This window comes from Pempheris klunzingeri, chromosome 23, assembly GCF_042242105.1.
Source record: "Pempheris klunzingeri isolate RE-2024b chromosome 23, fPemKlu1.hap1, whole genome shotgun sequence".
Taxonomy (NCBI): domain Eukaryota; kingdom Metazoa; phylum Chordata; class Actinopteri; order Acropomatiformes; family Pempheridae; genus Pempheris; species Pempheris klunzingeri.
Window position 1 is genome coordinate 3,010,516 of NC_092034.1, and position 26,128 is coordinate 3,036,643.

General features: G+C 45.0%; 1 protein-coding gene across 1 annotated transcript in view; it reads right to left on the minus strand.

Moving 5' to 3' along the window:
* Positions 1–582: 582 nt before the first annotated feature.
* exoc6b (exocyst complex component 6B) overlaps positions 583–26,128 on the minus strand; it is an 87,637-nt gene continuing 62,091 nt past the window's right edge. Inside the window, exons 20-22 of the mRNA XM_070854597.1 lie at positions 24,093–24,166; positions 2,323–2,435; positions 583–820 (exon numbers count right to left, since the gene is read on the minus strand). Of these exons, the coding sequence (XP_070710698.1) occupies positions 694–820; positions 2,323–2,435; positions 24,093–24,166 (314 nt within the window). The 3' untranslated portion in view covers positions 583–693. The remainder of the gene's footprint in view (positions 821–2,322; positions 2,436–24,092; positions 24,167–26,128) is intronic.

Here is a 26,128-nt window from a genome sequence, read left to right on the forward strand (position 1 = left end):
GTTATACTATTATTTCCCAGATCAAAGTACGAGAGCAAGATCACGAATACGGTTGGAGATATTCTCTATTTATCTTTTTGTCAACAACTCTCTTGATAAGAACAAAACAAGCAACGTCTCTAGATTGTTTTCCTCAGATTTTAAACAGCTGAGGTGAATGGCTGAATTTGCTGCGGACTACTTTTAGTGGCGGATTAATCTACATTTCCACCAGCAGGACGGTGTATGCGGTGGGACTGAGTGAAAACAAACTCTTCATGAGGTTTGTCGCTAAGAAAAACATAGAATATCAGAGTTATTCTTTAACGTCAGCTGGTAGGAAGTCTTGGCATCACGACATCTTATTGTCTTCTTCGTCTTCAGCTAATTCAGGAGAGGTTGTCACATCCTTAACTTGAGTCAGATGACGTGACGTTAAAGTGAAACCGCAGCTGTCAAAATACTTGATGTAGCCTCGCCGAAACAGTAAATTAACCAATGAAATTGAACGGGGTGATCTTGTTATCCAATGAGCTTGCTGCAGTTTGTGTGGTTGTTAAAGATGGATGTGGTTGTTAGAAGTCCAGTGAGGTTAAGGTGCATAGATCAGCCAGAGTCCATGGGGAGGAACAGATCAACGAGGGCTGCTTGACGGTTAAAATCAGCCAATCGGTACGGTGGCTTCGGGCCTGCTGGCCAATCAGGGGGCTCGCTCTAGGCGTGGTGCTGCGCGATGAGGTTGCGTAGCTGTTTGATGACGGTGTCGATGAGTTTCTGCCGGTCTCTGTCCGTCTTCCTGAACTGGGCGAAGACGTTGTTCTTCCTGCTCGTCTCCTTCATCCTGGAGGTGGAGAATAAGAGGGGAAGGGTGGAGATGTGAGACGAGCATCAGAGAGGAGGAAGAGGTGAGTGTAAAGGAAGAGAAAGAAGTCTGTTTTAGTATCTCACATTGTGTTTTACACTCTGTTTGAATGCTGTAAGTAGACCAATATGTGCTGATCGGTTCATCTGATGCATTCAGGAAAACACACACACACACACACACACAGAAGTGCATGATTGTACTAGCATGCTCAGTACAGACACACACGTCGCTGCTACGGTCACCTGTTAAAGAAGAAAAAAAGATGTTTGGTATGTGTGTGTGTGCTCACTGTCACATGAGACGCTGTGTGTGTTTTGTTGCAGAACACTGGACTGTTAAGGACCTCCAGGAAGTTCAGGGGCCCAGCGGACCAGACTAGCCCCAGCAGGGTGCTTCCTCCTGGGGCACAGAGGGACCACCGGGCCTGGGCTCTCTGGAGAGACAATGCTGGGCCTGATTAAGGAAGGACAGCGGGACTGTACTCAACAATGGACTGGGTCATACGACCGTCTGAGCCTGTGTGCGAACTTTCCATCTTTCTGTGTGTTGTTATCACTTTACAGATAAACTGATGGTACAAAGATACATGATGAGGATGTTGTTTGGTTCTGATATCTTCGTGATGAGGATGTGCGTGTGCTTAACCATGTAAATCCCTGAGGTGATAATACACGCTTTAGTAGTCATCCAAGTAGTCTACATGTAAACATGCTGGAGCCTAACATCACACACACACACACACACACACACACACACACACAATACTCACGGCTTAAATAACCTGTTAAAACATGACGGAGGACAGACAGGAGACAGAAAAGAGCATTTGAGATGGAGGGAGTTCTCAAAAGTTAATGTTTGGGTTCAGGACTCCCTTTTAAAAGAGATTTTTAACGTCAATAATGTCAATTTTCTAGTTAAATAAAGGTTTAAAATTTTTTTTCACTATCCACAAGTCTGTTTTTTTTCTCTCTGTTAAAAAGGTCACGTGTTTGGCTTATTAACTTTCTTTCAAATAAAGGTTTTGACGATTGCTTTCAGTCTCACGTGTGTGTTTTATGTGTGAAGCTGGAATCAGCTATATATTTATATCTATATCTATCTATCTATATAATAATTAGCATGTTGTATCTCATTTCTTTGATTTGTACTCAAACATAAATGTTAAAACTAGCACCTGGGCTGATTGAGATGTCAATGAACTCCTATCTGTTGTCTTTATGCTAAGCTAGCTAACCACAGTTTACCTTTATACTGTTTGTTTTGTGTGACCAACAGTCAAAATAATAAAAGATATTGAGTTTACAGTTCTATAAGACTATAAAATAAATTGATCCTCATAATTGCTCAAATTGGCCAAATAGCCGATTTATCATTTTAGTATAATTTTACTGGCTTAAAAGAAGGAGATGAGGAATCCAGGAGCAGATAAAGGACAAATAAACCAGACAAAAGTGGAGGTGTGGGTGAACGCTCACTTCTCCAGCAGGGCCAGTGCAGTGTGTGGGTTGACTCTCAGGTATTTGCAGGTGGGTTTCCCGTAGTCAGCCAGGTAGGTGGACCAGTCCCACTGCGTGAACAGGTCCAGTAACTACATGGAAGACAAACAAAAGGGAGATGAAACGCTGACTCACAGGGACACTCCCAGCTTCTGGAGAGAGAGATTCAGTTATCTGTCAAGCGGGGAGAACGTAAACCCTCTAAATCAGCCTGCAGACCGTTGGCCCACGCTAACGGCTCAACCTCAACCTGTTGAGAGCGAAACGTCAGAAGAAATGATGGAAGATGACCTCAAATCATAACAACAATTAGATGATTAAGTGACCGATCGCCTGGAAAACTACTGTGTAGCTCAGTTGGAAGCATTTTTACGAGTGGACAATCATTCAGGTAAACAAAGAGAGAGACAGCAGAGGAGAGGGTTGAAGGAAGGAATGAGGAAAAGTGACTGAGATTGAGGAAGAGGGGGGTGAAGTCTTCCTCTAAGTGGCCCACATTTGAAAGTGTTGCATAACCTGCCGCTGCCCTGCTGAACTCCCAAACAGAAACAGGCCCAGGCAGGCAAACCCATAAGCCTGCAGACACACACACACACACACACACACACTCTGTCTCTCTATCTCTGTCTGTAAAACACACACACACACACACACACACACGAGCAGGGAGCCCCAGTGAACTCTGGGTAACACCAAACACACACAGATCCAGAGAGAGAGAAACCATATGTGAGCGAGGGATGAGAGAAGAGGAGGGAGGGAGGGAGGGAGGGAGGGAGGGAGTGCAGAGGGATGGAGAGCAAAACCACATGTGGGGGAGAAAATGAGAGAAAATGAGAGCGAGTAGAGACGGAAAAAGACACAGATGGAGAGAAATGGATAACAGAGAGGGAGAGAGAGAGAGAGAAGGGGTAAAGGAAGGGCAGATGAAGATGGATAGATAAGGGTGAGAGAAGGGGATGGACGGGTGTCGGGAGATGGAGGTGCGCCATCAGACAAACAGGAAGAAGGAAGAAGGAGGACGGACGCCACAAACACCTTCAAAGTTTGAAGAGGAGTGAAGGAATTATGGGAAACAAGCTGAATTTGTGGGATTTTCGTTTAAGAAATGTTGTCGCTGGTGGAATCGGACGACTGCAGGACGTCTGATTGGTCGACATGAAACAGAATCTATCAACTCGACCAATTGCAGCGACACGATCTTGAGAATTTGCCTCAAATACAAAACCTCCACATTTCTTTTTAGCTTTTACAGACGAGTATCTCTTTGGCCAAGACGCCACCGTTTGGTCTTCATCGTCCTGCTTGCTGCAGTCAAAATCTAAACTTGATGGTCGTCAGGCGGATCGATCGATACCTCACGTACTGATTGGGACTGGCTAGAAACCAAATTACGTCAGTGCAACAGATTCATATTAAACCACTTGTTGGCTTTTTATGTGGAGTGTAAAATGTTCTAAACAAATTACAAAGTGGAAATTGAGAAGTTTGGACTTATTTTTTCACAACACTGCAATCACATGTTTAAAGTTACTACATCTTGCTTTGTGCATCAGTACAGTAGATCACATCCTGGGCTCATGAATTAAATGAGCCCTTCATGTCCTTATTTCTAAACCTGGGCTCCATTTTTTACATATTTGGGGTCTGAAATGACTGGTGGGTACAAAAAGTTTAGGAATCTCTTTCAGCAGCTTTCAATGGCTGTAACGTAATCCTGTGGATTGTGTCACAAATAAGCACTCAAAAGCACTGCACAAGCAAACAGCCCTTTGAAACACCAATTACAGGCACAAATGATGTGCCTCATTACAGGAAGGATCCCTGCAGAGATAAACCTAAAAGTTCCTGTTTCTTTAACTAGAAGCAGCTGTTATGTCGCTCGGTTCAAAGCCACCAGACTCCATTGACAAAAACAGTAATTTTGCCTCATGGAACATAGACAAACTAACCAATCCAGGTAGCAACAGACCAATAACTTCTGTCTTATAGTGTGTAACACAAAACTGCTGCATCCGAACTAACCCTCTAAAACATCAAAGCCACACACAAACACTAACTAACCAGCTGAGGGAACATTTCCAAAACTTTCTGCACCTACCAGTCATTCCAAACTCAAAACATGTAAAAAACAATAGGCCCCACATTTAAAAATAGAGATGTAATCCTTTAATAAGTAACTTAACACCAGACTGAGGTGATGCACGCACACACACACACACACACACACACACACACGGTGCAGAAAAAGACGAGAAGCTGAACCACTGGAGGTCTGCAGATATTTTCAGGGCGTGTTTAGTTACTATTCAAGCAAGACCTTAATCTTGTACATCATTTTACATTGATCTGGATAAGAACATCTAGACGTAATGGATCCACCAGCTCCTATTCAATGGTTTCTTAAATCTGCACACACACACACACAATTAGGTGTTTACATCTGTTGTTATGGCTGAACTTCCAGATCTGGAACGGCACCAAAAGCTAGACCAGTTTTCCGTTCTCAAAGAATCAGGTATTTAAGAGATATCTTAGAATTTTATGGACTTTCGATTTCATTATTTGACTTTTAAGAGTCCCCGCTGGACAACAGACGAGCTATGAAACAGCTGAATAAACACTTGGAGGCAACGACTAATAAATTCTACACTTATACACCAGAGTATCCCTTACAAACAGCTAATTGTGTATTAGTCCTGGCCTTTTAATGCTCCGTGGTGTTAATGTTTGTTAAGGTGAACGTTAATGGACATTAAGAGATCGATGGCTTTTACCTGAGGTCACCTCATCAGAGCTGCTCATGAAAACAGGAAGCGTCCTAAATATTTTCTGCATTCGCTGTGGAGTTATTAAAACTGGTGTTTCCTCTAAATCTGGATTTGGAGGGAGACTACAAGACGAATGGCTGATTTGGCCTTCCTGATCTTTTCCTCCCACCCTCCCTCCCTCCCTTCCTTTCCTCTCTCCTTCTTCCCACACTTTGCTTCCTCCCTCTGGTCCTTTCACTTCTGTATTCATCTCTCTCTCGCTCTCCTTTGTCCCCGAGTTCACCCTTGCACGGCCGAGGTTTGACCCGCTAATCTTCCCATATAAACAAGTACAAACACACACACACACACGCTGCATGAAAACAGGCTGCACGCACACACATAAACAGGTACACACACACACACACACACACAAATAGATGCAGTTACATAAAGCATAAATGTCGTGCGGCTGTGAGGTTATGTGAACAAATCCGTCACTTAATTAGGTGCAGACACACCAGTGTGTGTGTGTGTGTCTGCCGTGCCAACACACACACACAAATACTCACACACAAGCTGTTTTTGATGGTGTTTGTCAGAATGTCACCATCTGCTTGTGCACAGGCTGGTATTTGTGTACATGCACCTTGCTGTGTGTGTGTGTGTGTGTGTGTGTGTGTGTGTGTGTGTGTGTGTGTGTGTGTGTGTGTGTGTGTGTAAATACAAGGTGAAAGCATGCCGGATAAAGATAGATAGATACATCCAGCTATCTGTTAAGAGGAAGCAACCCTGAAAAGCCGAGTTAACACACACACGCAAAAAAAGATGTCGGCAAGCAGACAATGCAGCAACACACACACACACACACACACACACACACACACACACACACACACACACACACACACACACACACACACACACACACACACACACACACACACACACACACACACACACACACACACACAGAGAGATAAGCTGGCGACTGAGGTCCATGAGATTTTCATGTTATCTGAGAGCGGATCGCTGTCTTTACTTTGGAATCACGCTCAGTACTTTCTCTCTCTCTCTCTCTCGTTCTTGTATTTGGAGATAACAGAAAACAAATGTTCCAAAAACTGAGAATGAAAGAGGAGAAGAGAACAGAAGGAAGAGGAGAGGAGAGGAGGAGGAGAACAGAAGGAAGAGGAGGAGAGGAGAGTAAAGAAGGTTGAGGCAGTGAAGGAGGAGGACAAGGAGAGAAGAGAAGAAAGTTGGATGGTAGAGAGAAAGAGAACTAAAGGAGGTAAGGAAGTGAAGGAGGAAATGAGGAGAGGAGGGGAAGAAGGGAAAAAAGGAAAAGAGGAGAGGAGAGGTGGAGGCTCATCAAGTAAGGAGAGAAGTTGAGGGTGAGATGTGATAGATGAGAGAAGAGAAGAGAAGAAGGAAGGAGGAGAGAGGAGAGAGGGAGAGAGGGGATGGGAGGAAGAGTAGAGAAGATGAGAAGAGATGAAGAGAGGCGAGGAGAGGAGAAAAGACAAGAAGGGGAAGGAGGGAGGGGGGAGAGAGTTTTGGGTGAACTTGAGGTCAGTAGGTAAGTTTGGTTGGAGGAGCGACGGAGGGAGGAGACGGAGGGTAAAAGCAGTAGGAGAAGTGCAACAAGAAGGGAGGACAGGAGGGAGGAGGGGGAGGAGGAGGAGGAGGAGGAGGAGGAGAGGCAGATAAGACTGATGAAAATGGAAAAGAGAAGGAGGAGAAAAAAAAAAAGGGAGAGCGTGGGCCTTCCAAAAAAAACGAGCCACACGCGAGCCAGCAGGTCCTCCTGGCAACACACACACACACACACACACACACACACACACACACACACACACACACACACACACACACACACACACACACACACACACCTGACCCCCGATTCACCCTAAACACACACACACACAGAAAACGGCAGGTCTCTCTCTTCACCTCTCGCTGAACTTCTCTCTCCGTCTCGCTCCCCCTCTCTCACCTCGCCATGACCTCCCCCGCGCTATCGCTCCTGTCTCCCTCTCCCTCTCACACACACACACTCTCTCACACACACACACACACACACACACACGATTGCTTCCTCTTATTCTTCTGGGGGGGGGGGGGGGACGAGCAGAAAAACAAAGTGACGAGCTCCCCTCACATTTCTTGTTTGTTTTCTCTCATTTCTCCTCCACTAATGGGGTTCATCCCTCCCTCTCTCTCTCTCTCTCTCCCCCATTTCTCTTTTTGTTTCTACTTTCTTTACTTTCTCACACCTCCCTCTCCTCTCTCTCTCTCTCTCCCTCTCAATCAATCACTTCTTTTAATCCCTTCCTATCCTCCTTCCATTTTTTCGTCGCATTTCTTTTTCATCCTCCTCTTTTGCTCTCCCCTCGTCCTTTTCCAATCTGTATCTATGCTTTTATCTCTCCATCCCTCCTTTCTCTCCCTCTCTCTACTTCCCCTACACCTCCCTCCCCCCTTTTACCTTCTCACATTTTTTACTTTCTACCCTCCTTAACTTCACTCCCTCTTTCCATCCATCCATCCATCCTGGTCTTATTCTATCTCTTCTCCGCAATCTTTGAACCTTCTTCTCCTCCTCTCATCCCTTCCTCCCTCGTTTCTTTCTCCCTTAACTTTATTACTTCTTTAATCATTCTATATTTCCTGCTCTCATCCCTCTTTTCTTTCCCTCCTTCATCCCCCTCTCCTCCTCCTCCTCTTTTTCATTCCTCTACCCTTCATCTCTCCTTCCATCTGTACTTCCTCTCATCCCTCATTCTCTTCTTCTCCTCTACTTTCTTCCTACTGCACTTCTCTCAGTCAACTTTACTCACTCTTATTGACTCCCCCTTTCTGCTGTGCACTCTCCTCATTCTCTCCATCAAATTGACTCCCTCCCTCCCTCCATCCCTCCCTTTTGTCCCCCAATACTCCTCTCATTCTCCCCCATTCCCTTTTATCATTCTACTTCAACTTTATTCCTTCTTTTATCTTTCTGTCCCCCCTCTACACACCCCTTACCTCCCCCCTCAGCTTCACCATCCATTTACCTCCTCTTTCCCTCTATTCTTCCTTTTTTCTACCCTCCTCATCTTCTCCAAGTCAACTTTACTCCTCCACCTTTCCATCCTTCATCCCCTCTTCATTCCTTCGCTATCTGAACTCCACTTTCACCTGCTCTACTTGCCTCCTCCTCCTCCTCCCTTGTTTCTTCCCTTCTGCATCCACACCTCTTGCTCTCGTCTCCCCCTCCTCCTCCCCCGTCCTCCCCCTCCTGTGTTCAGCGGACTTGTTAATAGTTATTCCGGCTGTGGGCAGGATTTATTTGTTTGGGACCGATGGGGAATTGCTGTGTTCCCATTCCTAATGGCCAAACGTCAGGGTCACCCAGAATTCATCATGTTTACACTCTGTGTGCGCACATTATGTAATGATTCTGCTATGAAGCAAAGAAATGTGACAAACACTAACCCAAAGATCATTTATCTGTAGAGGAGAGGGGGAATTTGATTTTGTAATTCAAACTGTAACATCTTTTACACTCTTCTTCTTCCTGCATAGTTTCACTCTCTTCTCATTGCGCTCCATTAACGTCTCTCCTTCACTCCGTCTCCCACCTCCTCCCACAGCTCTCTCGGCTGTCCGTCTCCTTCTAGATTTGACAGGCGAGAGGTCAAAGGTCGCTAAAAGCAGGGAAAGTGGATTTGACTTTTATCAAGAAAAGCAGCCATTTTGGCACCCGTCCACCTCCGCAGCTCCTTCTCCCCAAAACTCCTCCTTCCTCCATCCATCAGTCGTCCATCCATTTATCTGCTGCACTTTGGAGAGAGCACTCCTTACTTTGGCATCACTGCCCATGAAAACTGACCAATCATTTATTCTACACAAAAAGCAGTCAAAACTCAGAGCAGCAAAGATCCCAAGTCAACATTTCTCCCTGTGAAACTTGCAGACTTTGTCTAAATCAGCAGCTCCTTTGCTTCCAGACCAGACATGTGACCTTCTCTTCATACCACAAAGAAGTTCAAGAGGTCACCGAAAACAGAAAGTGCTTCTGGCCGTCGCCACTGGAAGAAAAAAAGAAAAGAAAAAAGAAGTTTGCTTTGACACCTGTCTGTCATCAGTGCCTCCTTTCCCCATCGCCATCACTGAATCCACATTTGAGATCAGAGTTCAAAGGTCACCACCGGCACACAAAGACCACACTGACGCCTGCCAATCAAGTCTCTTTCTAGCCGTCTGTCTGGACGATGTTTAAGGTCAGAGAGAAGAGCAGAAAAAGAGAGAAGAGATCGTCTTGATGTTTTTTGCGGAGGAAGCCGAGGATGGAGCATCTTGACACCTGTCCATCACAGCGGTCGTCTCCGTCCATCCGACGAGCCAAGAATTCGCTAAAAGCACAGAAAGAGCTTTTGACCGTTATCAGAAAAAACAGGGACGACGCTCGTCTGTCATCTCTCCCTCCCTTTCCGACAAAATCTGTATCTATGCTTCTCTTTGCTCACATCTCTCCTCTCCATCTTTCAGTCTGTGCCAGGTTTCAGGGTTGAGAGGTCACTCAGGAGAGTTTTCTTATGGCCAGAAGAAAAAAAACGGTGGGATGCAGCAGTTTTCTAGGACAAAGGTCTCAGAGAGGAAAACAAAAGGACTGTCTTCAGTACCAGATTAAATATTTAAGATAAATACCACTATAAGAAACAACTTATAAACTAATTTTTAACTTAAACAAGATTCATATGTTATATTAGATGGTGTTACTGTAGAACAGATCACAGAGATCCTAAATGTAAGGTAACTAAGATACTTTCTGGACTAGTTTTAAAAATGTAGTTAAATACAAACTACACATGATTTCAAACTTAAAACTTAACAGTAATTCAGGTATGACTTATGATTTATAAAACTTTAGTGTCCAAGATAATGTAATAATCTTTTTCATGATATTCAGTTTACCGTGTGAAGGCAAAGAAAAGGAGCAAACGCTCACACTTGAGGCCGGAACCATCTAATATTCATCAATCCAATTAGATTCATGTCCTGTCAACCCATTAATTGATTGATTAACTAATTGCTGTAATGCTAAAATTGAGCAAATAGCAAAGATAAATCAAATGAACATATATTTCTAGCTATCTTATCAGTTAATTTGTCAGTTTGTCCACAATCCCAACAGAGAAGCAGAAGATCCTCACATCTGACAAGCTGAGATTACAGACATTGTTCCCCGCTAGATCACGACTGATTATCAGATTTGCTGGAGATTTATTTTCTGTCCCAAACATCCCATCCTGTGTGAGAAAGCCTGGTGAAAAACAAGCATGGTCTGTATCATTTGCAACAGAATCTGACTGACAACCTGCCCCGAATAAGGATCGTACACTTAACCCCAAAGCCAGCTCTTGACCTCTGAAAGCAACAAGTCAAAGGTCGTAATCAGAGGTTATCGGGCAACGCTGTCCGGCTACTGGTGCTCTTAATACCTGTCGGACAGTCCTCCACTTTTAGCTCCAACAAACCAACAGTAACTTCCTCCTTTACCTTTCTTTACTCTATCCTAACATTGGTTTTTAACTACAACACTCTTGTTCCCTGCAGCTCGGACAGTATCGCTCCATCTTGAACAACGAATGGAATGAAGTAAGCTTGGATGTTATCGCTTCGCAACAGGGAACTACTTTTTTTTTTTTTTCTTACTGGAGGGCCAAAAATTAAATTAAAACCAAAACCTTGTATCTTTGTACATCTGCCTGCAGCCTCGTTTGTGCGACCGCAGCGCACCTCTGCCAGTAACCACAACACAGCCCGGCCTCTGCTGCGATATGTACATACTGTGCTTTATTAATCCACAGCGGGCCGGCGGCTCGTCACGTGCAGGGCAATGAAACACAGCGAGCAAAAGATAAAACTTTGATGCTTTATCGCTCCCTGTAGGGAACTAATCTTTTATGCTCTAGCTCAGAGGTCAGCCACACTGGAGCTTGCTCAAGGGCACTTCTTCTGGATCTGCTCTTTACACAGATGCTTTAATCAAAAACATGTAAACTGCAGTTTAAGACAGTTTAGACCAGCACCGTTCTGGTTAGCAGCAGGAACGTAGGTGGTAAAGGGACTGCACTTCTATAGCTCCTTCCTTCCTTACCAGAACACAAATCCTGCCATGTCATGCCCATAACACATGACATAAAGTATTTACTGTCAAGACAGAATGGGTGAAGGTACCTTAGCTGGAAAAATGCAAATCTAGAGAGAGAGAAAGTGATGAAAGAGCTGTTTCTCTAGAGTATTGATGCATGTGTCTTTACGATGCCGCTGTGTGGGTTTACAGAAAAACAACAGGTGCTGGTGTTTTAATGTCAAACATCACCCTTAATGCAATTTATAAAAACACTAACGCTTCGACTCCAGGTCCACTTACTAGCTTTTAATCATCAATCAACACGCAAACACAAAACTCATGAAGTTATGTGACGTAGCAGATCTGTATTAATGCCAATACCGACCACGAGCGCGGCATCACCAATCCAAACCCATCACAGGCTGCTTGCAACAATGTCATTAAATGTTTCACAAACCAAAACGCAGATCAATTTACTTATTAACTGTTACCAATACGTTGAGAAAAAATGCTGAGTTTGGGTGTCAGACTTTGCTCACACAGTTCAGCGAGACTATAAAGTGAGCAGACTGTAAAAGAAAGTGACAAAATGGTGTTTGGGGAGAGTGAAGGAGAACACGGCTCCTGACTTATCTTCACCTTGGTGTCACAGGCGTACTTCTCTGAACTCTCAGCTACCTTCCTTATGTAACCAACTCATGTTCTCCTTCTGCATCGTCTCCCCTTCATCTCGTCTCCTCCCCCCCCCCATCTTGGTCTCACCTCCCTCCCTTCCTTCCTTTCCCCATCCTCCCTCTCTCGTCACAAGCAGCGACAGAGACCCCCTGAAAAAAGTGACAGGGCTGAAATGGAACGAGTGTGGAAAAAAAAAAAAGAAGTAAAGACGAGAGACGAGTGCTGGTGGTTCAACCAGGGGTCTCTGCTGTCAATTAGACACTACGCAGATGGAGAGAGGGCGAGTGAGAGACATAGATAGACAGAGAGAGAGAGAGAGAATGAGGAGGTAAATGAGAAGGAAGAGAGAATACTCAAAAAGAATGATTGGGGAAATATTACAGGACTGCAGGAGAAAGGGAAAGGAGGGAGCGAAGGAGGTCAGGCGGAGGGTAACTAGATGTTACGGAGGAGGAAAAACGAGTGAGTGAGAAACGGGGAGACGATAAACGAGTGCAGGCTGAAGTCAGCGGGGCCTGCTGGGAGCTGCTCTGTGCGCTGATAAAGCAAATAAAGACGGAATACTCCAAAACAAACAGGGCTGGAAAAACAGCGGCTTTTAGCTCCACTCCGAGCTCAATTTAGATTCAGGCTCTTTTTAAAAAGGTCAATTTGGCCTCGGCCACTTTTTTTTTTTTTTTAAGTCAATTTGGATCCAGACACTTTCTTAGAGGTTAATTCTGGGCCGAGAGTTCAGTTTGGGTTCGTCCACTTCGGTAAAGCTTCTTTGATTCTGATCCTATTCCTTAATAAATAGACTGAATCACTTTTTAATAATTATTTTGGATTAAACAGCATCTTGATATGGATTCAGTTACTTGCCAAGTTAATTTGGGTCTGTTTCCAGTGTCTACCTGATGCCTGCCGCTTTTTAATTTAACTTTCCACCACAAGTCAGCTAGTTTGAGTTTGTATTCTTGGGCTTGAGTTAATATCCACTAAACTACTACAGAATAAGGCTTGAATGTCAAAGTTACTTTTTTTTTTTTTTTTATCTCCCCCAGTTCACATTAATATGAATTATTTTTTTCTGCCAAAACCCAAATGAAGGAAAAGATTAGTATATTTAAAATGTTAAATAATTTGAAATATGTATGAAGACAGTGTTAGTAAAGATCAATCAATCTTTACTTATATAGTGCCAGTTCATAACAGCAGGTCTAGACCAAAGTCGGGTTAGTGCATTAATAATACTGCATTTTTCATGATAGTATTTTATTTGCTTCACTGATATAAAAGCAGGAAATAGGGCATTCATGACAACCAAATCCAATCAATGCCGAGCTCATTGTGCCCATCAATGTTTTACTTTACTACCACAAAGTGTTGAGACCAACTAGTCAAAACTCCCTCTACTGTAGCCCAGAGCTGCTCCTCAAACAATTATTCAACTGCTGACAAGAATCTAATTTGCAGATACAGTAAAACAAAAGTGTTTCACAACACTGCAGCGCGGCTAGAAATGAAACACATCTCTCGCTCTCTCCGTCGTCCTCAACAACCCCAAAACAGGAAACAGTTGAAAGGTGAGAGCCGTTTTAAGAGCTGCAGCTTTCTGGTTTGACCATGAAGTGACCGCAGAGTCTCACACTCACAAGAAAACACACAGGAAGGGGTGTAGATGCAGGTCGTATCGGGGAGACTGACGGAGAGGTCAAGACTGATAACACAGAACAATGACCTGACCCGGTCACCGTACGGTCACTGTGTGTGTGTGTAGACGTGTGTGTGACGGGCAGTCATTACTTTGCGTGATAGACAACATGATGCATCAGAGGATATGTCTGGGTGTGTGTGTCTTCATCTGTGATTACATGAGTCAAAGATATTTATTAATAATGTATGTGAAAGATCAGTGTGTGTGTGTGTGTGTGTGTGTGTGTGTGTGTGTGTGTGTGTGTGTGTGTGTGTGTTTGAACCCCCCCCCCGCAATTCCTGACCACGACTTGACCATTGGTCGGAAGTAGCGGACCGCCGCTCCCCACCCGGTCCAATCAGGTCACTGAATAGCTCTGTTGCTGTGACCACCGCCTGACCCGTTGTCATGCCGATAAGACCGGCCACAGACAGGACAGGAAGTTGAGACAGGGGCCGAGAAACACACACACACACACACACACACACACACACACACACGCGCGCACACACACACGCACACACTGACCTCTCCCACACAAATAATAGCTTGAACTCATAAATCCGCAGATATGGACACACACATTGAGTGGAGACTTTTTTCTGCTGCGTTATCTTAAGCGCAGCAGGATCAACGACTGCTTTACTATACCGAGACCCTGCATGTGTGTGTGTGTGTGTGTGTGTGTGTGTGTGTGTGTAGTCAGCTTTAAGATACATAGAGGAAGAGGAAAGAGCATGTGTGTGAAGCAGACAGGAGAGACAGGTGTGTCTATGTGGCCAAACGTGTGTGTGTGTGTGTGATCAGATAAGGGTGTTTTGGGGGTTTGTTCTCACCCCTCCCTGGCACCGATATGTATCCCGCTGACCTTACACTGCACCCACTTTCAGCTGTGCCTCTGCGTGTGTGTGTGTGTGTATAAACCCTTGATTTGTGTTCAGTGTGTTTGACAGAGGCATCAGCCTCCATGACGCCCTGTAACACACATTAAGGGAAAGAGGAAGGAGGAGAAAGTGAGAGAAAGTGGAGGAAGATGAGAGTTAGACGAGGCTTCCGGAGGAGTGGAGCTCAGATAAAGTATCAAAAATAGAAAAGAAAGTTGCACTGACTCAACAAGTCAGACAGCTTTTCTTGCTAGTGCCTTTTCTTTAAAATAATACAAAACTCTGGGAGAGGAAGTACCTTTAAGAAGCAGCTTCTCTGTATTTTAACCTTTTTTTTAAATCTTCGTAATTAAAAATTCGTAAACCTGCAATAAGCAACTTGAAATATCATAATTTAAGTTGATATCTTATTACGCTAAGCTCTTTTTACACATCCAGCAGTTAAAGAGCAGCATCATCATTCATGTGGAGTTCTGTTCGTGACCATCTGCTAAATGTCAGTCCAATATTCGATCTCTTTTAGCTCCACTTTTGGTCTCCACCAACTCCCTAAGGAAATATTCGGCTCTTTGGCTGTTCACCAGCTGGTCCCCGAGCTGTGTCCGTCTGTTTGCTCCTGAACAGGTAGCGTACTTTGGGTTTTTAGAGCTTTATCTCGGACTAAAGCTGCCTGCTGGGAGACAAATCAGACACAAATCCAGGTGGGAAATCTGCCATTTTTTAAGCAAGTATGATTTCATGGTGATAAACTAGCTCATGTGTGCTGTCATGCTATAAAAACCACATCATAGATCAGAATAGACACTTCTGAAAGATCTTAAATTGAAGCTAGATGACTTATTACATCATGTAAGAGTTAACTAAGATACCGGCGACATTTCAAGTCGCTATTTCACAATGAAAAAGTCGTCACATGGAGCTTTAACAGGAACCTTTTTAGGGACGGGACACAGTAAGAGTGCTGGGCCACATTTGGACCCGGGACATGACGGTTGCATAGTTACATGGTACGTCTCTCAGACTGCTCTGCCACCAGGATGTCTGATGCACCAACATTTCTAAGAGCGGACGAACAAAGGCAAAGTTTTAGAGCAGTTTTGTGCTTCTACGCCTCAAAGTTTGTGCACCACTAAAAGCAAATGTGTCGCCGCTGACTCAAACTGTTTGCATCCATGTTTGTGTGTGTGTGTGTGTGTGTGTGTGTGTGTGTCTCTCCTCCTCTTCCAATAGATCGGCGGGGCGAGCATTTAGATGTCCGTCTGCTGCTCATCCTCCCTTCGCCCTCTTTCTTCTCCGCTCATCCCGCTCTTTCACCCCTCTCCACTCCTCTATTCATCCCCCCTTCTGTGAGCGGTCAAACGGATGAAGGGAAGTGTCAGCCTCCCGAGGAGAGAGAGAGAGAGAGAGGTAGAGAGACAGAGGGAGAGACAGGGGGGAGAGGGAGAGACCACCCTGTACGTTCCGTTTCACCCGCCGTATCACTTTCACCTGACTGCACTCTTTCACTCGCTATCCCTCGCTTTTTGCTCCGCTCCGTCAACATTTTCACGCATTCATGTCTTGTTTTCCCTCTCGCCGAGTTCAGAGTCTGGACACAACGCTCTTTTTCTTTTCCATCTCCTCCTGTCATCTTCCTTTAGATACACCACCCCCCCCCCTCCCCAAATTTACGCCTTTCTGGATTTTGCTTTTCGCCCTTCTTCCCCTTCGTTTGCCTGCTTTCTCTTCGCCGCCGCACTCAACCTGTCCCCCCACACACTCACCCACCCCCGTCTGTCTGGGACCTACGAGGAGTTGAAAGGTCAGAGGTCGACCCGCTGCTGATGTGGTAAACCATGTGCGCTGGCCGCTGTTCAACTCTGAGACGTATACATACAGTTCACCCCCGTCTAGTCAGCAGTCCCTTTCCTGAACCTGACCTGTCTCACACACTCACACACTCACACACTCACACACTCACACACTCACACACTCACACACACACACACACACACACACACACACACACACACACACACACACACACACACACACACACACACACACACACACACACACACACTGCAGCTGTCCCAGTGTGACCACAGTCCTTAGGAAAATGACGGTAGCACATTTTTCGGTCTCCCTCCATCTCTCTGACCTCGTCCATCTCCTACTGTCCTCATTCTCACCTCTGTCCACCCTTCCTCCTAATCCTTCCCTTTCTTCTCTCCCTTCCCGTCACCTTTTCCTCCCCTTGGTTGCTTCTTCTGGCTGTTGCCTTGGCTTTCTCCCCTCCCTTTACATCTCCTCCTATGGGTGGATTAGATTTCAGGTAATCTTGGCTCGAGACAAACTCTGGATCAAACCTCGGGACATAAATCACGCTGACATACTACAGGCTTAGCAGTAGCTGAAATTAAACTCCATTTATCCTCATTTCAAGACAGAAACTAAACTTTGGAGAAGACTTGAGGAGAATTACTATGATATATCGCAAACTTGATGTCATCAATACTAACTTTAAGGTCACGGCCGAATAAAGAACTGTGGGTATAAACAATAAAGTTTGTGAGACAATATGATTTTGAGGGATTATTTCCTGGAGGAGTGTATCATTTCTTTCAGTGGGAGTCAGGCGGCTGAAAGGAAGCGAGGCGCGCTAAGTAGCATGTGCACTCGAGTCGGGAACAATGAAGCAACAAACAAACTCTGACAGATTCAAGTGAAGGCTTCCTGCCACGATGACGGACGGCGGGGCTCCGTGTACGTTGTTTTTCATACTGTACAAGAATCAAAAAAAAGAAAAAAGAGCAAACTGCTTGTTCTGAAGGAGGAAACGAGCGCTCACACTTGCATCTTTAGCTGGCATATTCAGCGAACGTCGTTTCACATTTCCGAACAACACGGGCAGCTACGCTTCAAATATTATCTCTGTGTGACATGTTAAGGGTCAAGAGTCAAGGGTGTCGTGTTTTATTACGTTAATATCTTAATAAAATCAGCTTTTATCAAGAAGAAGTTTAATTTTCCTCAAACTACCACAGATAAAATAACTCAAATGCATATCCCTACACTTTTGCCCAATTAACTTATTCTATTTTTTCATTTTTATGGTTTTTTTTTTCCACTGTATGGATATCAGGAACTTCATGGGCAGATCAGATACCTATCAGATATCAAAAAAAAAGCAAAGTAGAAACTGATCCAAGAAGCATGAAAGGCAGATTGAAATCCAATTGTTCAAACCACAGTGGTGTGTTGGCGAAGCCTCCACCGTCCCCTGTGAGAACAGCAGCTGAATGACACAGAAATTACACTGAAACTGGCCGTCGCCCTCTTTACGCCACATCAGTGACTTCAAAACATTCTGGCTGTGGTCATACAGGCGGCTTTCGTTCTCCTCGAAACCCAGTCAGACCGTTATCGGATTTGTCGTCCGGCCAGCTGAGGCTGATTTATGTGGCTGAGTGTAAATTAAAGTGTAATAAACCACGTTGTGAAATGAGACTTGACGTGACAAAATGTGAAAAGCAGTTGATTGGAAACGTCCTCACGCTGCATACTTCTACAGACTTTTATCCTGTGGTATGTTACACAATATTTGAGTGTGTGGCTCCCTCCTCTTTTCTTTGATGCTCAAACTCACTGGAGTTCCCAAAAGAGCAAACAAAGTTAAAATATAATGTACGAAACGATCATCAAGACGGACCTTTTTATACAGATTGTTCCGTTTCCTCTCTAAAAGCTGGCTCCATACCTTCCTTCTCTTTCTTCCCCAACTGTTTCTCCTCCTCCTGTCCCTCCCTCTCGCTGCCTCGTTAGTCTGGGTTATGAGGAGGTGAGATGGAGGTTTCCTCTCCCACTGGGCCTCATCTCATCCCTTAGCCTGTCTATTACCCCCAGACACACACACACACACACACACACACACACAAGCAGAGGGGGAGAATCTGCTATCCTGTCACTGGATAATCGCTACTGGCTACGCTGATAGACACACACACACACACACACAGAGTCAGGATGAGGGGAGCAGTTGTCATGCTGTGACATGTTGCTTTTGGAGAGGCAGAGGGAAGCCTCGTGAGGTAATGGTTGGGACACACACACACACACACACGTCAAGACTGTGTGTGTGTGTGTGTGTGTCGCTACGAAGGGAACGGAGTCGTCTGACCAATGAGATCCAGTTGGTGTCAGACACAAGTGAGCGAATGGGAGATAGAGAGACAGACTAACGTAGGGAAGAAAAGAGAGCAGAGCAAAGAATGAGGGAAGTTTTTTTTTTCTAATTTTAGTCGCATGGTTTCTAAAAGTTTCATGGCAATAAAGCCAACTGAAATGAAATGAAATTAAAAATTGAGGGCAGAGGAGAGGAGAGGAGAAAAAGAAGATTTGAATTGTGAAGAGGAGGGGAGACAATGGGTGAGGAGAGGATGAAATTTAGGAGAGAATAGGAGGGAAGGGGCGTGAGGAGAGGAGAGGTGAGATGGAGAGATGGGAGGAGAGGATAGAAAAGAAAGGGAGAGGCGAGGAGAGAAGAAATGATGGAATAGAGGGGAGGAGAGGAGAGAGGAGAGGAGAGGAGGAGGAAGGTGGTAAAGGACAAGCATGAAATTGATGAAAAAAAGATGCGAGACGCGGGGTGAGGAGAGATGAAGGGGGAGAGGGGAGAGGAGGAACACTGGGGAGGAGAAAAGAGAAATGAAGGTGACAGTGAAGGAAGAATCAGAGGAGCTAAAAGTTCAATAAAGTGGAGACTTTGAGAAAATAAAAAACGACGTCAGAAAGAGAAGAGGCGGCGGAGAGGAGAGAAAAGAGATGACTTGATGAATAGGTGGAATTTGACTGTCTGTGGTCAACCGAAGGAATGAACCCGGGACCAATCAATGACAAAAGACACACACACACACTTACTTGACTGGGCCGAAGGTGGAAGGAAGAATGCATGCCTGGCGTATGAACGAGTAAAGAAGGGGATGAGTGGAGCTCTACTGTTGCAAGCTCTTTTCTGGGGGAACGCCACACCGCAACACACACACACACACACAGAAACACACACACACACACACACACACAGAAACACACACACACACAGAAACACACACAAAGGCCAGCCAAAGGTTTGAAGTAACCACAGACTTCTGAATGTTCTAAATATAGGAGGATAGATAGATAGGAGGATATGTGGAAATGGGCAGCATAAGGAGTGCACACACACACACACACACACACACACACACACACACACACACACTAACACAATCAGCCTCCCACGCTCACCAAATTATTTAGCAATTGCAGAGAACAAGAGAAAGCTGCTGACAGCTCAGATAAGCTTGTTACAGTGAATCAGCCTTTTTCTAGACGCTCTGAAATTGTGTGTCGTTCGCTGCTTTTCAGTTCAAGACTGATGGAGAGAGTGCGGCAGAAGAGCAGGTTTAATTAATCCTGGACAGTGTGTGTAATACTGTTCAGTTAAAAAGCTAGACGGCACGTCTGCAGCGCCTCTGTGGCTCCTGCAGCGACCTCGAAGCATGAAAACTCTTCAGTGACTCCAGTTACTTACGCAGTAAATTACGCGGCAGTCTTAAATGAAGGAATATGCCACATCCTTCCTCGTTCTAGATTCTCAAATGTGCCACAGTGCCGTTTCGTCATACAGTAAATTGAATATCAGCTGCTGGTCAGACGAAACGAGTCATTTGAAGATGTTAACTCTGGGAAGTGAGAGCAATCAGCCTTTTACAGACTCAACCTCCACGGATTAATTGAAAACTTACTTGGAGCCCTATTTCAGTCGGATTTCCTGCCGTACGGTTTCAAAGCACTGATTTCCTGCTCTGTTTATGCCTGCAGTCATTCTGATACCGAACTTGTTTGAACCTGGAACTCCATCTCCATTTTATGCTTTTCAGGAACTTGTTAGTCACGGAAGTGGTCAAACATTTCCTTAGAGAACGACGCACTGTTCCCTCGCTGTGGATCGACTTTGGCGAGGTGTTGACGGTGTTTGTCGAGGCCTGAGCGTGTGGCAGCTGTAATCCATAACATTGGTTATAAGACACATTACGGCTAAAGAACCGGTAATGTGACGCTACTGCTCCCCATTAACAAATAATATCTTCTGTTGTTAATACAGAAATAATAATAATATCACCAAAAAATAGAATATAACCAATGATTGGAGTCAGAAATAGAGACGCTACTTACACACACACACACAAAACATGTTGTAAGACTGCTCTAAGAACAAAATGTTTTAAGAATTAAAGTATTAAGTACTAAAATGTTTGGGAAAAACTTTTAATTTCCCTTTAAAAGTCAAGTATTTCATAGTCAGACTTTGTTCTAGTTTCATTTCCTGTTTGTCCAAAACAGTAAATTGGTTTTTCTGGTCTACGGAGTGCAAAGGGCTGAGATGAAAAAACAAGAGTGCACACTTCATAGAACTGGTATGGAATTGGGACCCTGCTATGTTTATCTCATGCAATAGGAACTTGAGAACTTTCCCATCTGTTAAAGCAAGAAAAAGGCCGTGTTGTTTTTCTGGTCAAATGGAAAGAACTTTAGACTGTGCTGTCTAAATACTTTGTGGGGAGTGACCGCAATGTGTCTGCAGCGCCCGGCATTGAAAACTGTCAAAGTCAAAGTTGACACTGATCCTCGGTCTCGTTTCCTGATTCTTTGATCAGATGTTTCCTGTTTTAAATGGGAGTTTTGTTAATTTAAGACTGTATTACTTTCAGGATTAAACCCTGAGACGTCTCATCTGGTTTTCAAGGGGTCAGAAATCATATATTGTTCATGTTCCTTAGCGTTTTAGCATCCAATCTGAGGCACCAGACGGCCACCAGTTTTGATATTCTTAAATCATAATGATATTACAGTAACTAGCGAGAAAACGACACCGAAAAACTATTTTCCTCACATCTCGATTCTGAATTTTGATCATGCTGCGTTTTTCAAACTGCTCAGAGACAAACCGTGTTTTCATCTCACTGTGTGCGCGCTGTGTGTGTCCATCTCAGTATCTAAGTGTGTGTGTGTGTGTGTGTGTGTCCTCGGGGAACTCCTGTCTCGGCCCTGTCCCAGGACCCCGGAACCTTCCAGAACACCGGGACCCGACCACACAACAAACGGCCCAGTCAGCGTGATTTATCGACCATTCACCACCGGGTCACACACACACACACACACACACACACACATATGCACAAAGCAGCGCACACACACACACACATTCCAAAAGCGTCAATGCTCTCGTATGAGCACGTATGAAAGAAACACACACAAAACGCGAAGAGTTTACCTGAAAGGATGTGGATCACACACACACACACACACAAAGATGCGCTCACAGATGCGCACACACACAGAAATGACGTATGAAAGCGAGTTGGGGGGGGGGAGTGATGGGAGGAATTCTTTTGATATGATAAGAATGGTAACAAAAAACAATGGATGAGAGGCTGACAGAGGGAGAAATAAAAGAGCGAAGGAGCTGAATAACCCCAAAAGGAGCGATGGAGTCAACCGATTCTGATCAGCAAAAGAAGAAGGGGAAAGAGGGGGAGGAAGGAGGAGGAGGAGGAGGAGGAGGATGAGGAGAGGCAAGAACAGAGGGGATGGAGAAGGAGGAAGAGTGCGGGCAGCGCAGGGAGAGGGGAAAGATTGGAGGAGGAGGAGGGGGGAGGTTGAAGTAAACATCGATGCCGGATGAATGCAATTTTTTTCTTTTCTCCTTCTCCCCATCTTCCCCCCTTCCTTCTCCTCCTCCGAGCGAGAGAACAAGAGGCACTGCATCATCCCGACAGGCGGAGAAAGAGAAGAGAGGGAGAGAGAAAGAGGGATTGTGACGGAGGGATAAAGGGCTATCCGTCTCTGTCTGTCACCTCATTCATCGTCCCCTGCTCCGTCCTGCCGGCCCATCCGTCATCCGCTGTCACACACACACACACACACACACACACAAAAATAGAGACACACACTTTCCACCCACTTTCACACACTCAACAACAAGTACGACAAACACACACATGGCATCAAAGACGACGGGCAGACACACAAACTTTGACTCGCTCTCCGCCCTGTTTCACACATTCACTAAGATGACACACAAACACACACACACACACACACACACTCTACGCTCAGTTTCACACACTCAAACACACAATCGTGTACACACACACACACTTTCTACCCACTTTCACAGCAACGATGACAAACACACACACTGCCGCCAGAAAAGCCACACAAACTTTCGCTTGGGCTCTCCGCCCTGTTTCACACATTCATGACGATGACAGACACACACACACACACACACACACACACACACACAGCGCTTAGTTTCACACATTCAGCGATGATGGACACACTAACACACACCCAAGTCTCTCCCCGAAAGAATAAACTCAAAAACGAAGACGGCAAACACAAGTTCGCTCACGCGCTTTCGTGCACGTACGCACACACTTGCTGCACTTTTTTTCGTGAAGAGAAAACACTGCACACTAAAACGCACAAACACACACACACACACACACGCACACTCCGCCCAACATCCTGTCTTCTCCAGAACACAGCGGAGCCGTCCAGTTCTGTCCCTCCTCCGACTGGTTCTGCTCCGTTTTTCCCAGGACCCCGAAACAAGACGCCCCAGCGCACAGCCGGGCCACTTCCTGCACTCAGCTGTTTCTCAACATCAGGTCTGAGGACCCAAGTTGGCCTCAGGGGGGGTAAAGTGGTCCTGAACTGGTGTGAGCTAAAGCCATAAACCTCAGCAAGAGAGCAGCCATGTTGGCCCTGTATACTGGGAGTGTAGGACGTCTGCTCTGTTGGCATCTTTCAGCTGGATCGTACGGTTTGAATGGAGGGGAAACGTCTGCAGATGTTGCTGCTGCTTACTTACAGAGATGAACAACACACACGTTTGGTTTGTGCTGCAAAGTGACCCACGAGAAGTCGAAGCTAAAAGTGCTGGGCGGCCTTTAACCAGTGCGAGGGTTTGTTCAAATCCACCCACAATAATATTATTTTACAGGCATAAAGACTCATATTGGACCGTGTCTGGTAGGAACCTCAAGTCTTACTATGAAGCACAATCACACTTTGTCATGGTGGAATAAAAAGAAGAATCAGTGCGACCTTCTGCATCAGACTGCAGCAGATAAGCTTCACCTACATGCAGTAAATCAGTTTGTTATAACTTCTGATTTGTGTGCACCTTCTAGGTTTCTTCACCATTTGAGTTCATCTATTCAGAAGAAGAAGATGACATTCTGTGGGAATGTTGGAGTTTTAGAAGATGTGACAGACAGGAGAGATAAAAAAAAAAAGATGGATGGGAGTCAGCAAACAAGCATGAGAAGGACAAGAGATGGTAGAGAACAAAAATGGAGAGAGGGCAAAAAACAAAACAAAACCGAAAAAAAAAAAACCAAATGAAGGAGGAAGACGAGGAGGAGAAAGTGTTAGAGGAGGAGGAGGACCTGGGGGGGTGGGTGAGGAGGATGGGAGGAAGGATGAAAAGGACGAGGGGGGGGGAGGAGGAGGAGGAGGAGGAGGTAGAAAAAAGATAGTGGAGAGAAGAAAAAAAAAACAGAGAAAGAGAAAACGAAGGAGAGAGGACCACGAGGGAGACAAAGACCTACTTGTCTCAAGTCACTGAAGGCCAGAAGCAACGTGTCACCCTGGAAGCCTGCGACCGGGCCGGCTCTGGCAAAACCTGTGGGAAAATACAAACCCGCCCCCCCCAGTCCACCCCCGGAGAGAGGGAAGAGAGGAGGAGGAGGAAAAAAAAGAGGGTGAAAAACGGAATAATAAAAGACCTGGTCGGATTCGCTATGCATCGGGATAGATTGGCAGACAAATGACAGCCTGGGGAGGAGGAGAGAGGAGGGAGGAGGGGGAGGGAAGGGAAGGGGAGGGCAGGGTGTTAGAGTCATGTCGCTGGGTCTTGTTGAAAAAGAGAAAGAGAGTGTGTGTGTGTGTGTGTGTGTGTGTGTTCTTGTGTGATTTTGCGGGTGTGAAAGAGCGAAAGTTGTGCAGTGTGTTTAAATGTAGGTTGTGCTGAACGAGTGTGTGTGTGTGTGTGTGTGTGTAGATTATCTAGCGTTTGTCTTGCTGGATGGGAGTGTGTGATGTGTGAGAGTGTGTGTGTGTGTGTGTGTAAATTATTATTTGTTGTTTGTACAGGGCTTCGCCTGCATGTTTGAGAACAGTTGAGGACTGTTGGATTTTGAACCCAGGGTGACGCCTGTGTGTGTGTGTGTGTGTGTGTGTGTGTGTGTGTGTGTGTGTGTGTGTGTGTGTCGGGGTCGTACGGAGTGTGAGCTGGGGTCTTGGCGTCAGTTGGCCCCCGTAAACAAGCCGACTGGTATTCTGAGTGAGGGAACGAGAGAAAAGAGGAGTGCTGCGGAGAGAGAGAGAGCAAGCCTGTAGCTAATCTCTTTCACCTCAGGACGCACACACACACACACACACAGGCCATACACACCACAGCACTGATTACACGCCTGCCATCTTCAGTGACCCCCGTGAGACACACACACACTCATGAACTGTGCAGCTATCGGCTAAACTAACCTTTCATCTCTCTCTCCACACCAAACCTCCATAATTCTACCTGCTTATTTTCACCTCTTTTCTTCACCTTCTTCTTCTTCTTCTTCTTCTTTTATTTCTGCCTCCCACCCATCTCACCTCCCAGTCTCCATCTTTATTTCAACAACTTCCTACCGACCTTGATGACAAAATGGATCGTTTGACGTGTGCACTTTCTGCTCTGTGATCAGTTTTTACATCTACACACACACCATTTTCCTTTCTGTTCCCTCCTTTCCTTTAGATTATCTTGCTCTATTTTTTATTCTCTTGACTCGTTTTTTTTCTTCACGACAGTCCAGTTTTATTTTTCACACTCACTCTGCTTCTCCTCTCGCCTTTTTCTGTCTCATCTTTTCGTTTTCTTCCCCATCATCTCGTCTTTCTCCTCCACTCCTCCTTCCTACGTTTACACCTCCATCCTCACTTGTATCACTTTCTCCTCCTCCTCTCCATCTTTTCTTCCATGGCGATCGTATTCATCTCATCCTTTTATTTTTTTTTTTAATTTAATCTCTAATCTCTTTTCACTTCCTCCTCCTTTGAAACTCACCGTTAATTTTCCTCTAATCCCTCCTCTCAGCCATGTATTCTGCTCTCCTCCCTGCCCTCTTTCTTTCTTGAATTTTCCATCCTTTTTTATTTCACACCTCTTTCATTTAATCCCATTTTCTCTGCCCTCTTATTCCTCGACCTCTTTCATCCCATTCTGCTCTATCCTCCAATATTACCCTCTTTTTTTTACCCATTTAATCCCCCTCACCTCGCTTTCTTTCTTCAAAACTCTCCAATTTTGTTTGTCATTTATTAATTTTCCATCTCTCTGCAGTGTTCATCTGTCCATCACACCGTTTCTTCACTTTTTCGTCTCATCCTTGCCTCTTTATGACTTCGTTTTATGACTTCCTAGATTCATTTTCCACGTTCCTCTTTCTTGTGTTTATTCCTTCTTTCACAGTGACCCTTTTTCCTCCTTTATACCTTCTGCCCATCCATTTTTCATTCTTACTTAGAGTACATTGCACCTCTTCATGAACCCATTGCTCTTTGACTATTTATACTATTCTTCTATAAAATAGTTCCT